At 48.8% G+C, this 13,507-nt stretch overlaps 1 protein-coding gene and 1 long non-coding RNA gene across 3 annotated transcripts in view; both read left to right on the top strand.

The window, feature by feature from the left end:
- Positions 1–13,507, top strand: part of NARS2 (asparaginyl-tRNA synthetase 2, mitochondrial) — a 50,245-nt gene that overhangs the window by 23,014 nt on the left and 13,724 nt on the right. For both annotated transcript variants that reach the window (XM_035330168.1, XM_035330160.1), the window contains exons 7-8: positions 6,115–6,247; positions 13,017–13,115. In XM_035330168.1, coding sequence (XP_035186059.1) covers positions 6,115–6,247; positions 13,017–13,115 — 232 coding nt within the window. The remainder of the gene's footprint in view (positions 1–6,114; positions 6,248–13,016; positions 13,116–13,507) is intronic.
- On the top strand, positions 3,294–4,170 carry LOC118169154. The gene is made up of 2 exons (XR_004751945.1): positions 3,294–3,502; positions 3,747–4,170. It is a non-coding gene; the product is annotated as an uncharacterized LOC118169154 (long non-coding RNA).

The raw sequence follows: 13,507 nt of genomic DNA, 5'->3' as shown, positions 1-13,507 counted from the left end.
CAGTGGCTGCAATTCATACTTGTAGAGCCGGTGTCCATCTGAAAAAAAAAAAAAACTTTTAATAAAAAAAAATCCTCTTTGAAGCTGTTATAATGCAGTTTGTGGAGACCACGTGCTTTTTCCACTCGGAAAGGAAAAAGATCCAGCACAGTTGCTTCCTTTTTTTTTCCCCTGTTGGTAATGTGTTTTTATGGCTTAGGCTCGGAGTCACTGGGATGATGAAGTTCTGAAACAGCCCTTTGCACCCTGTTTTATTTACATGTTTGAAACATTTTGTATCGCTTCCTTGCGGAAGATTTGTTTTTTTTTTTTAGCTCGGTCATGGGAAACGGTGATTTGAATAAATGCTTCGCTGCCTTGGTGGCTTTCATCAGCCCAGCTTGACTGATTGTCGCTAATGGGTCGTTTTATTGACTTAAATTAAACATCACAATATCAAAACCAGGACAAAACAAGCCTCTGCTGAGAAGAAAGCCCCGCAGAGCCTCGTAAAAGGGCGGAGGGCCCGAGCTGATGAGATCTCTGTGCCTGGAGCAGAAGAGGCTGCATGGCTCTGAGTAACTCTGTTTGCTTTGTGTCTCGATTTTCCCCCGCTCTCCCATCTGTAACCTGCCACGATAACGCCTGGGTGTGCTGTGAGACATAACAAACAGAGCACGGCGTGCTTTGCCAGACAATTAGGGAACGTGGATCACCTTGCTGTTAATTCCAGTGTGCCTGGACCTTTGTCAAGGAGAGGTGGATGGCCTGGAGAGGACCCGTGTCCCCTCTTCTCCTTTTCTTGCTGCTGAAGTCGGAGAAGGAGGCTGCGGCTGCTGCTGCACGCCCTGGACTCTGCCCTTTGGAAGGCACAGCAAGGGAAACTGCTGCATTGCTGCTGGCTGGCTGGCTGGGGTGGAAGTTTGGCACTTCCCAGTCCCTGTCTGGGAACTTAGACAGCTTTTTTTCTTGTTGTTGTTTTTAATTTATGTATTTATTTTTGGCTGCCTGCAGAAGGAAGGACGGTCCTATCTTGCCGCAGCATGAATTGAAACCTCAGCACGCAGCACTGCTGCCCAAGGCTGAAGCTCACAGACTGCTGTAAGAGCCTGTGTCAGGAAGCAGCCCTCCAAGTCTGCGCTTCCTCGGAGGGCAGACAGAACTGGCATACTCTGAGGAATCCTTTAAAACCCATTTTTCTGGATAAAGTTCATGTCAGTGTCCTCCCCCTACCCACGTTGCCTTTTCAGCAGAAACACAATTTCATTGCACGAAATCCAAACCACCAAGCAATTGTAATGGGATTGTTCCTTGTACATTGAGGTTAAAAAAAATGGTATTTCTGTCCAACGCTGAGGTTTCCTTTTAATAAATTCGGCTCAGCCCAAGGATGCAAACCACTGCCCCCCTTCTTTGAACACCTGTACCTCACCAGCATCCTTAGGAGCCCTGGGGTTCCAGCTCCTCCAAAAATTAGACCCTGGAGGCATCGGATGGGCTCGTTTGAGCGGCACTCTGCGTGCGTGTGGTTTCGTGCGTCGGGCCAGAAGATGTTTCAGGACAGAAACTTCAGCATCCCTGAGCAACCCCACTTGTGCTTGGGTCAAGTGCTGCAGCCAGCTGGCGTCTCCTGGCAGCGGAGCCGAGTCATCCGCTCGTTTTGGTGCAGCAGGCAGGTCTTCCACCATCAAAACTAATCTGGTCGTGCTGGAACAGAGCGGAATGAAATCGACGAGCTTGTTTTATTAACATCTTCCTTTTCTAAAGGAAAGGACAGCGTGGCTGACAGAGCTAAGCTCCCGGTCTTTAGGGTCACCTTGCTTTGCTTTCCTCCTCTGCTGATGTCATGTTGTTTTGTTCTTGGGGCAGAAGCTACTGGTTTTAGATTGTCTTGCTATCCAGATTTTAATGTGTTGGGGTCAAGGATTTGGTGGACTGAGTGGGAATTGTGTGGAAGGTTCACATTCTGCATCCATTTACGGGGGCCAAAAATAAGAACTGGCACAAATCAGCTCCCACCTAAGCCCTGCTGCGTGCACCGGGGCGCTTTGGTGCTCAGCCCTGAGTCACCACAACCCCCTTCTGTCCCAGGCTGCGTCACCGTTTGCGGCGTGACCTTGGCTGCACGGGAATTGCATCTCCTTGATTAATAGCCTCACTCACAGAGTTACATCCCCTCGCTTCGACAGCACAAATAAGCCTTTATTACCCCGGCAGCAGCGTGGAGTCCTGGCTCAGAAGAGGAGCACGATCCATTCCCGGTTGGGAGCCAGCAGCACAATTAATTACATCGGGATTGCAGCGTTAAAAAAGGCCGGTAAGGCAGGGACGCTCAGCCCTGCGATCATCTTGTGAGTTTAATTAAAAGGCTCCTCTTAAGCAGCTTTGGGCACGGACGCTTTGTACTCCTCTCGTGGTTTCTATCACTGTCTCGATAATGAATTGTCAGCAGGCTGCAATGAAACAAGCCCTCGGTCTGCGTGCCGCAAAGCTCTCAGAGCAAAAGGTTTTAATTCTGGGTAAACATGGGGTGAAAAGGGGGAAAATTTCCCCCGTGGACGTTCTTAGGGCCAGGTGACCTCCGGGTGCTCCAGCAGCACGTCCCTGTCTGCTTCCCAGGGGGCTCTGCCAGCCTGGATTGGTGGCAGCTGAGCCTTTTGGGTTGGGGCACAAAAGGTCAGCGTTGTGCAGGATGGGCCCTGCCCTCTGCCGGGGAACACTGCGGATATTCTCTTGGCCTCCACATCAGCTTACCAAGATTTCCCAGAGAACCAGGGGCTCGGCACATCATCGTGGTTCTCTTCTCGTGCGCGCTCTTGTTGGAGATGAGGAATCGGCACCGCTGAGTTTGGAAAGACTCAGTGCCCACAGCCCCTCCTGACCTAGGAACTTTCTGGAGACTCAACCAGAAGTTTCAGGTTATTTTTAAATGCTGGAAGAAGACCCACAGAGGGCTGGGAACGTGAAGGATCGATCAGCAGCACCATAAAGCACAGGAGTCACAGCCCCGGACTGAGGCTCCGTTGTGCCGGGTGCTGAACGCACACACAACAAAATGAATGCTTTTGCCCTTGGTACCATCAAATCAAAGCAGAGTCAGCCCCAGTCCTTGTTCCTAACATATTTATACATGCTCAGCATGATGCAGCGGCGTGTCCGATCCCAGATACGTTTCTTACTAGCAGCTGAAGCACAAATAAAGGTCAGATTTGTGTGGCGTGCGTTCGCTTAATGTCTTGAGTGGCAGGGGACAGTCAGCAGTACATGAAAGCCTGGCTGAAAAATAATTGTTCATGCTCAGGGCTGATCAAAAAGCAGCCTGAGGAATGCAGGATTCCTCTCCTTGCAGGTTTGGAGGATGCCTGGAGCTGAGAAAAGCCTGAACTGGGTTCCTGGGGGAGTTGTGCTGCACTTGTCCTCCCCAAATACCCGACACGGAGAGGCTTCGTTCTTGCAGCACGAAATCAATCCGTGGCTGTGAAGGATCTGGCCACAGTTGACATCTCAGAGCGATAAATGTTCTGTGTTTGTTTCCTTTCAGAAGTTTTGCAGCCAGCGAGCCCCCTGGAAGATAAATGACTAGAGGTGGTGTTCGGGCTGCTGTTCGGGGGGAAACGAGCACAGCTCAGAGTGCTCGTGGTCGCTGCGTTGCTGGAGGCTGAAATCTGCTACCTTAGGGCTCTGCTTGCGCCTGGACAGGCGCTGAGAAACGTGTGAGGAAAGGGAAGCTGCTTAGGGGCATGCAAAGCTGGCGGCAGGCTTTGAAGCATCATTTTTTGAGATCACCACGTCAGGGAGGAGCTGGAAAGCTGCACGCCAAACCGAGCAGTCCTGGGTGCCTCCTTCAGCAGGTGCAAGCTTTTAGAAGTATTTTTGTCTTGCGTCCGTTCCAAACTGAATTTGTGATTAAATTGATGTATTTAGGTAAAACCTTTTAACTGAAGAACCCCAAATGGAAATATTTTAGCAAATTCTGGCGCAGGTAGCACACTGCAGGCTGACGGCTGCGTCCCGTGAAGTACCACGGCAGGCCAAAGTTTGTGACCAGTTCTGCCTTAGCCAGTTTTGTCCGAGTGACTCACTGTTGCCTATTTGTTGTCCGTATTGCTATAGCAGTCGAGACTCTTAAGCTTTGGATCCACGACCTTGTCATGCCAGGTGCTGTAGGAACGTGGAAGGGAAAGAAAAAAACAAGGCGTTGAGGAAGAAACACGCGTTTCTCTAGAACAGAAGACAACAGATGGCTCCAGATGGGGGAGCATGAGGAGCTGGTGAGGTAATACTGACCTGGGCAGGGAGCAACGGGCTCGTCACAGCACTTGGCTAAACATCACCGCGGTTTTTGTAGATGCTGCAGCAAAGGGCAGTTTGGAGGAGGATGTCTAAACCAGGGCGGAAGTTTACGGTAACATCCCGTCAGGTTGAATGTTCCACGGGGAATAGAAAAGGAAAAGGATCCTTCACAAAAGGTGTTTGCTGCAAAATTTTAGTACCGTAGCTGCTGTGGGCACGCATGAGGGAGTCAAAGACCAGGACCTAAGGGCTCTGAAAGCAGCGAAGGCATCTTTGTCTGAACAGGGAAAGCGGAGCCAGTGGGGAAAGAAAACCTCCAGGCACGCCACGTACTTAAAATCTGGACCAGCAGCTGTCTTCCAGCGTGTTTACTACCAGCAACCCAAGGAAAACGAAAGTGCTGTTCCTTTTGATCGCAGCCTTTAACCACCACGTGACACGAGGGAACAGATGAGCGCACCAAAACGTGTCCGTGCCTTTGTTTGCCCTGCGGATGCCTCCGTAAAGGGTAAGGGAAAAACGTCGCTCTTTGTAGCCTTGTTTGCTTAAACTTCAACAAAATCAGCGTGTGCAGAAACTTCAGCAAACATCCTCCCGAGGCAGAAAGCTGAGCAAGACGCAAGGCGAACGCCAGCCCCAGCAGCTAGCAGACATCCTTTCACCAGTGGTAAACTGCCTCATCTCCGCCAACCGGCTTCTTTTTCTCCCACGTGCTGTTTGCTGCTAAAAATAACGCCAAGTGAAAGGTGTACCGAAGAGAGCAGCTGCCCAGTCCGTGCTTGTTGGAAACACCTCTCTCTTCCCCAGTCGTGGTTTGCCTCCCCCACATTTTAGGAAGAAAACAGAGCTATCACAGCACCCACTCGGGAAGCTCTCCCTGGCTTGAGGATGTCCAGGAGCCCACGTGCTTGAAGGTGTTGCTTGGGGAGCGGCTTCACTGCAGTTAAAATCGGACCGGATGATCTTGAAGGTCTTTTCCAACCTTAACGATTCCGTGATTGAACATGGAAGGTGTGCTGCTGCTTGACGGGAAGGATTCTTACGAAGGAACTGGAGGACCGAGAAGGCTTTCCTGTCCTTTGCAATGCAGCGCGGCACGACTGCAGAACACAAGGGGATAGATTTAAATAGGTTCCCCAGAAGGTTGCTGGAGAAATAACTTGATAATCGGAGATATATCGGTTACTTCAGCACCAGGTGCTATCCCAGAGGAGTTTTCTGCGCTAGGGGGTCCCTAATTGGGGATCCCTTTTAGCTGAACCGTTTCAGGTGTAGAAGGAGCCTGGTTCCTTATTCCTTTCAGGAATAAACGTCGGTCTTGCCACTAGAGGGGGACTGCAAGCCATGCACCATGTATCCAGCCCGCTGGACTTCACCTGCACCCTCTCGGTGCCAGCACCGGTCCAGCAAGACCCGCAGTGGGACACTCTGCGCTGCTGGGCTTGGGGATGTTGCAGCACCTGCAAACGTCCGATAAACGTGGAGGGGTACGAGTGAGGGGAGCCTGGCTGGTGCAGTGGTGTGGTGATCTGGTTCTGCAGCGTGTTGTCTTTCCTCCTGTGCAGCCACAAAAAAGCATCCTGGGTATAAATGGTGCTCTGTGAAAGCTGCAAAGGGTTTGTTCCACCTTACTGAGCTGTGGAGGGATGTGAATTAGCTCTCTTCCCACCCCTCTGGAGGAATGTAACGGCACCATTCACAGCAGTGCCATTGAACTGGTCAAAGACACGATGGAAACACAAGAGCTTTGAGATCCTGGGAGAAAAGTGAGCTCGTGGAGGGGATTTTCAATATAATGCTTGTGCGCCGGGCCTGACCTACCTCGTTCTTGTCCCCTTGCAGGGCCTTTACCCACGTGTTCACCTTTGGGCCGACGTTTCGAGCTGAAAACTCGCAGAGTCGCCGGCACCTGGCAGAGTTCTACATGGTGGAGGCCGAGCTGTCCTTCACTGAGAGCCTCCAGGACATCATGCAGGTGGGCACCTCCAAACGTTTGCGCAGAACCAGCGTCAGAATTCCCTCCGCCTCCCTTAGCTGTGCTCCCTGCTGTCAAATGATTCTCCGGTATTGACCACAGGTAACCACACGATGGATGCTAACGCGTCTTCCTACTCTGAGCACGAGCCAGCTTACACCCAGTAGGACTTGGGAGGAAATATCCGCACAGGTTGTTGTATATCAGATGAGGTCCTTGGAAGGCCATTGGAGGAATATCCTATAAATAAACAAATAAATTTTAAAAAGCTACTTGATGCACTGGCTGCACAAGTGTGAAGAAACATCCGGGTGGTGATTCCTTCCGCGCAGATCATTTGCAGTCTGCAGAGTCTTGGCTTAGCAGCAAAGCTGTCTCCTGTCTCTTAGGTGCTGCTGCTGCACCTCGGGTGTCTGGCTGGCACTGGGCTCTGCAGGCTGACCCACTGGGAATCTCTGGGCTCCATTAATAATAATCCACCCTTCCTTTTCTTTCTTCTTTCGTCCAAAACACCTTTGCATAGTCTTAAGAGCATAACGTACGTGTATGCTCCCACCTGACATCCTGAGCACCTGGTTTCTCTAGGTAATAAGGAGCTGATTGAAATTACCATTGCTTTGATCGAGTATAATAAGCAGGGTCTTCTGCCCCTGAACACAGCTTGAACCTGTACTCGTGCACTGAGAACCCTAATTTCTTGGCTTCTGAAATGTGTCAGGTTCTGAAGTGTATCCAGTGCAGAGGATTCAGAGAATTAGGTTTGAGAGGTGCTCTGGAACGTGTAGGGCCTTCACTCCAGTTGCAGGGAAAGGAGGAAACTCCCCCTTGGCTTGTTTTTTTTTTTTTTTTTTGGTGGTGCTAAAATCTTGTAAAGCCTCAGCTTGTGCTTTCATTTTTCCCTTCTTTCTCCTGCCCCAAAGTCTCTGACAAGAATCCTTTCTCGTTACAGAAATTCTCCTAGCAGTAATGGTTTTGCATCCCCCTTAGCAAGTCCGTGTTGCAAAACGCTTACTTCTGTGATGTTCTCTCTTGCAGAAGTGGAGTTCCTGTTTTGTTTATTTTTAAATCGTTGGGCAATCTCTTTTGGAAAAATAAAAAATATATTTAAAAAAGCACCAAAAAAACCTGACAGCTACTCTAAAGCCTCAGTTAAGTTTCTTTTTCCCCATATAACTGACGTGAATTCAGTGTTCTCTCTCGTATCAGCCCACTGGGCAGCTTGTGTTCTTTGTTTGGTGCCAAACGCCCAGCTGAAAGCCTCGGGGGCTACGGGCTAGAGTTAGCATCTGAACTTTGTCCTCAGATAAATAGCTGGATTGTTCCAAAATTATTTTTTAATGCGGTGTTCAGGACATGCACTGAATACCTCCAACTTCAGCAAGTGAGCGTGCTGGGAGTGCTCAGCTTCTTCAGTATTCCCGGAAGTATTTGCTTTTCACTGTTACAGGGTACAGAAGAGCTTCAAAGATGTGCGTGTTTACAGGTGGTTCTTTAGCCAAAGCTCCAAAAGAAAAGCAGCTTTCTTTACAAAATAAAAGGAAGAGCAAGATTCAAGAGCAAAGGTGCTTGCGCTCGGGAGCAAAGGTCTGTTTTTCCCCGGTGTATCTCCACGGAGTAATGCTCAGTTACTCCTAAATTAGTAGCCCAGTTCTTACGAAGTCCTGTGCGTCTCGATCACGCAGTGTAAATTCCTGCTTTGTGCCAGAACACGTCTTAGTGCTCCAAAGAAGCTTAAACTCTCGCAACGCAGGTTTCACAACACTTTCTGCAGAAATTCCCGCTGCGCTCGGTGTGTTCGGTGCCGCACTCCGCGCTGAGTGGCTGCCTGATACTATTACTGCTTCAGCCTAGGGGAATATGCGAGTGTTTCTCAGGCTTTTGTGGCCTCTTTCCAAAGGAGTCTAGGCTAGAAGTTCAAGTTCCCCCAAGGCACTCTTCCTCCAGGGTGAGAGAAAAAGAATTAGGAGAAGTTCAGGTTAAAAGGGGTCCATCCTATATGGAAGTGGTCTCATCAGAGTGCTGGAAGTCCAAGATCTCCAGTCCTACCTGTCCTGGGAGATGCCTGCTGCCACCCTGTGCCCCTCTTCTTGGTGCTGTGTTAAGCAGTCATGTCTGTAGATGATTATTTTCTATTTTCCTTTTGGCTGTCTTGACAGTGAAGAGGATTTTAAAGGGTCCCACTTCACTCATAACGCTAACTGTGCCCCAGAGAGGTAACGTGGTGCCATCATTATTGAATTTCATTAAACACGCATACAAAACCATGTTAAGAGAACATTCTTTAGGCTGCAAAGTTAGGAAATACCCAAAGGAAGTTTATTTTTTCTGAGAGCAGCTGATGCATAGTGTTAGCCTTCTTTAAGAAAGTCAAATCTTGGCACCACTGTCTCGGACTGCATCAAATGGAGAACAACATTTAACCCCCAGCGTCTGAGCTCTGGTGTGAGGGCAGAAATTCCGTGTTCCTGCGGTTGTGTTCTTCACCAAAATGAGCTTGCTGTCATTGCAGCCAGGTGGCATGTACCTCCCTTGTGCAGAAGGGGATTTAGGCATGAAATGAGATCGATAGCAGCACTGATGTGGGGTGCCAGCTTGAAGGACCTTAGATCTGACGCGTGGGTGTGGTGTGGCTTCCAGGATCTAATGTGCTCAGAGTGTTTTCTGTCTTTAGTACCTAACTCAGACAAGTTGGCAAATCTGGCTGCAGTCTCAGGCAACAAACACTGGAAATGACACGGGAAGGTTTTGTTCCGAATGTCTTGTGCAGTGCTCTTTAGACTCACTGGGGTATCTGCAGGGCTAGCTTCCTTCTCTGAAGTGACATCCAGCTGTCAAGCTGAACCTCTTTCGGTTTCCTCGCCTCCATCAGCAGTTACTGTTCAGCTTCTGCGGCCAGGGAAGCAGTAGTGTGACAGACAAGAGTCTCCTTCCTTTCCCAACAGCAGCATCTCCCCCGAGGGGGTCCAGCGTAAGAAAAACAGTGGCCATATAATGAACACTGTCTCTTGAGCTGGATGAGCAAGAAGGCTTACACGGAGCCGTGTGTGAGATCTGAACTGGTGAAATTCCTAACTGAAGTCAGCGATTTTGCATCTCTAATACTTCTCCTTTACAATCTTCTTCGGAGAACTAAGAGGATTATCAGTGTACCATAGTAGACAGGAAGATGTGAAGAGGAATATGCCTTGCAAGCATATTTCTCCTGTGGTCCTGGCAAATACTTTCTTTGCTGTAGAAGTGTTGTGCTCTGCTCTTGTGCAGCCGCTCGCTCACTGTCCCCTGGTGGCCTGGGAGAGAGAATCGGAAAGGTAAAAGTCTGAGAACTCATGGGTTGAGACAAAGACAGCTTGCTAGGTAAAGCAAAAGCCACACACGCAAGCAAACCAAAGCCATTTGCTACTTCCCGTCGGCAGGCAGGTGTTCAGCCATTTCCAAGAAAGCCGGGCTCACTCATCACACATAACGGTTTATTGGGAAGACAAACTCCAAACCTCTCTGCCTTCCTGCTTCTTTACCCGAGCTGTTCGTGCTGTGTGGCGTGGGACGTCCCTTTGGCCAGTCTGGGGCAGCTCCTGGCTGTGTCCCCTCCCAGCTCCCTGTGCACCCCCAGCCTCCTCGCCAGCAGGGCAGCACCAGAAGTGGAAATCTCTTGGCTCTCTGTGAGCACTGCTCTGCAGCATGAGACCATCGGTGTGTTATCACCGATTCTTTCATCAAAAACCCAAAGCACAGCATCATACCAGAATCTACGAAGAAAATTAACTCCGTGCCAGCCAAAACCACGACAGTAAGTCATCCACTGGGTTCCTAAACAGGCTTTCCAAAGGGATGATTTTGCAAGAGCGGGGAGGGCAACAACACCGCAGACATATCCTCCCCTTGCAACAAGAAGCACTGGCAGAGCTTCTTCACTGTGTAGCAGTGAGAGTGACCCTCAGCCTGTAGAAATTCAGCTCTTGAGCTGTTGGGTATTTAGCTGAGAGAGGGGACTTACAACCAGAATCAGGTGTGAGCCTGCCCTGTGTATTTTTCTGGAAGTATGCCTGGGTGATATTTATACGGACAGGTGATGATTGGAACCTCTCTTGTTGCGCACAGCACCTTTGGTTGCTGCTGCTGGCGTCTGCCACTGGTTTGTTGATGATTTCCTGTTTCGCCCCTGGTCATAACTTGATTTGGGAAGAGTATAAGTTGCAGTATCTAAAGCTCCGAGTCAAAATTTAACAACACAGTTGAGATCTTTCCCTCCTCAAAATCGGAGAGGTAATCATTAAGTTCCACAGCAACATCAGGGAGGGCCAGAACCGATGCTGCTGAACTTCTCTGGAAGGTGAGAATCAAGAGATAAAAGTGAGGAGATGTAGGGGAGAAGGGAAGATTCTGACCTCTGTCCTCCTCACCTGCCTTTCCCCCAGCACAATTCCTGTATTTTCATTACAAAGCAACCAAACCTTTGGACACCAAGAGTCCCAACTCCAAGACAAGCTACCAGCTGTGGTTCCAGTGGTGTTTTAAGTCTCCCGCCAAACATGCCTCTTCCAGAATACCCAGTCCCTTGCTCCGTCTCTGCAGCTCATGCTCAGCAAGCCAGTGCCTTCCACTCGCTTCTCATCCAGCTTGCTTTCCAGTCCTTCATTACGTTAATCTGCTTAAAGCCAGAACTGAGTCAGAGAGCTTTTTCTTTCCCTTTATTTTTCGCCCTGCCATTTGTGCCTGGTACACATTTGGCATAAATAAGAGAGCAGTGAGGAGGCCGACGCATGACCCACGTGTCTGTCTTGGTTTTTTGTTTTTTGTTTTTTTCTCCAGGATTAAACCTCAGTCTCAAACCTGGAAATATTTCTCAGATTGTTTTTTTCCCATACCACCCACATCTTTTTTCCACAAGAGGAAGCTGCTTGTGTTGAATGCTGTGGGAACCTAATTGTTACTTTATCGCACAGCGAGGGGGAAAAAAAAGTGCTAATTAAACAACATGCTTTTCTAAAACCAGATGATACTTTCATTTTCTAGAGAGAGGAAGCTTAATGTAAAATCCCTCCGTCTCTGCCTCGGTGAAACCAGATGAATTGCCAAGTTTTCTAATTTCATTTGCATAAGCCTTTTTCTAGCTACTTTGAAGAAGGTTCAAAGCTGGCTGTTTGCTTATTTGCCACTCAGCAGCAGGAACGCTGGCTTTTCATTTCCTCTGTGCTTGAGTACCAGGAGGGGTAAAACTGTTCATCTCCATACGATAATGCTGGGCCTTATTTGGATCTTCCCTTTTTAAAGAGGGCCCAGATCGATGCAGGAGTCTGAAGGCTGGGTTTGGCTCCAAAGGAGTGAAGACAGGGGCTGACTTAGCAGCTGGTGGGATGCAGATACTGTTCATCAGCACAGAGCAGCAGTTCAGGACAGGTGATGAAGAAAGAACGGTCTTGTAAATGTGGGAGTTTGAACAAAATGCCTGAAATCTCAGCTTAGTTATGTCAGGAGCCCAGCTTCTTCTTTCCCCTGCATTTTGTTCCTCTTGCCCTGTAAGGTCTGGTTCCTTACTTGCTTCTTCCTCAGATCTGCAGACCAGACAGAAGTCAGGTTCATCTTCGTGCAGTTAGTCTCCCCTGGGCAGTAGCTGGGGACCACTGTTCACCTAGATAGCACTGGTGGGTACTTTGCTTCTCTCAGCTCTTCCGTTAATGAACCAAGCTGTTATTCTCACAGAAATCGCGCCAGGAATTTCAGGGGTGCTTTTTGTTGTGAAAAACCTGGTCTCGTCCCAAGCTAAGGTGAAATGCAGTCCAGCTGCTTTGCCCTGCTGCTCACAGAGGAGATGAGAATAAGGAGAGTGATTTTGCAAGAGCATTGGGAGCATCAGTGCTCCCCAGGTATCAATTCCCTGCTTTGTGCAGGCATGGGACTAGAAGGAGATGCGGGAACTCTGACCTGCCAGCGTGCCAGCAAGTGTTTGGGATAGCCTGCTTTGCTCAAACACAAAAATGACTCTTCCAACAGGCTGATCAAAATGCACTGGAGTACAACATGGGGCTTTTTTTGCTTTGGTTTTGTTTATTTTGTTTTTGTTCGTTTCTCTTTGGAATCCAAAAGGCATTTATTTAGTTTCATTCTCCATAGGTGAAGCCCGTTTTGATAGGTAAGTGCATCCAGATTGGATGTGAATGCCATTTAGCTCATCCACGTTAGTTTAGGCGAATTAAGCCAGGTCTTTTTTTTAGCTTCTTGAACATCCCTGCATTGATGTGTCAGTTTTAGCTCTCTGTGCATGTTCTCTTTGCTCTTTCTGTGCACAGTCTCTCCAGACAGAATCTGCTGGACAGCCTGGCTCTGCTCAGCACACATTTATTCCCCTCTCCTTTAGTTCTGCCTGTTGTAGCAACAAAGGAGAAGATTGCTCGTTCCAGGAAAGGCATCTTCCTGATGATTCAGAGCCCAGTCACCACAAATGGTTGTAATGTGTTCGTTTGTGGCTGCTGCTCGAATGTTTCAGGTGTGCTTTTTTCACTGGAGGTACTTGACTGAAGATACCGAGGCCATCAGCAGATGCTGAGACCCTAAACCCGTAGCAGAAAAGCAGGTTCTAATCCTCTTCAGCTGCTGAGCAAGCCTGCTAATTAGCAGCATTAGCAAGCTGGTGCTCTTTTTATGCAGTCTGACCATGCAAAAGCACAGAAGCTCCTTTTGTACCCTTTGGCTGATGTGTACTGCGTTTTATTTATAGGCTGGGACATCTAAGCAGCGTTAATTTTTCATGCCCTTCTGTTTTCTCTATTAGGTTATGGAAGATCTTTTCAAGACGGCAACAAGCACCGTGTTCTCCAGATGTCCTCGTGATGTTGAGCTTTTTCATAAATACGTAGCTCCTGCCCAGAAGGTAATAAATGGGACAGGGAAGAGCTGCGACCCTTCTATGCATCTGGGGAGCTCTTGGCAATACTGAGGCTTAATTTTTTTTTAATATGTTCTCCCGTGTTAATGAACTGTGAAGAGCCAGGAGTTGGCCTGAGCTTAAGTTATTTTTCAGGCCAACGCAGGGAGGACGCACAACTTGCTACAGCATTTGTGGCAAAGCTCTACTTGTCTCATCGCCTACTGGCCTCCGAATCCTCCGCTCAAAACTGAGGTTCCCTTGTAGCACTGAATGGCTTGGAGGGGATTTTGACCCGTGTCTAGAGCACAGCACAGACCTACAAATCAAAACTTAGAGCGGGGTGACTTTTCTCTGTTTCTTCTGAGCCCCTGAACCCTTACCAGTAGCTTTACTTT

The sequence above is a fragment of the Oxyura jamaicensis genome, chromosome 1 (genome assembly GCF_011077185.1).
Source record: "Oxyura jamaicensis isolate SHBP4307 breed ruddy duck chromosome 1, BPBGC_Ojam_1.0, whole genome shotgun sequence".
Lineage (NCBI taxonomy): Eukaryota > Metazoa > Chordata > Aves > Anseriformes > Anatidae > Oxyura > Oxyura jamaicensis.
This window is presented reverse-complemented; position numbering and strand designations above follow the sequence as displayed.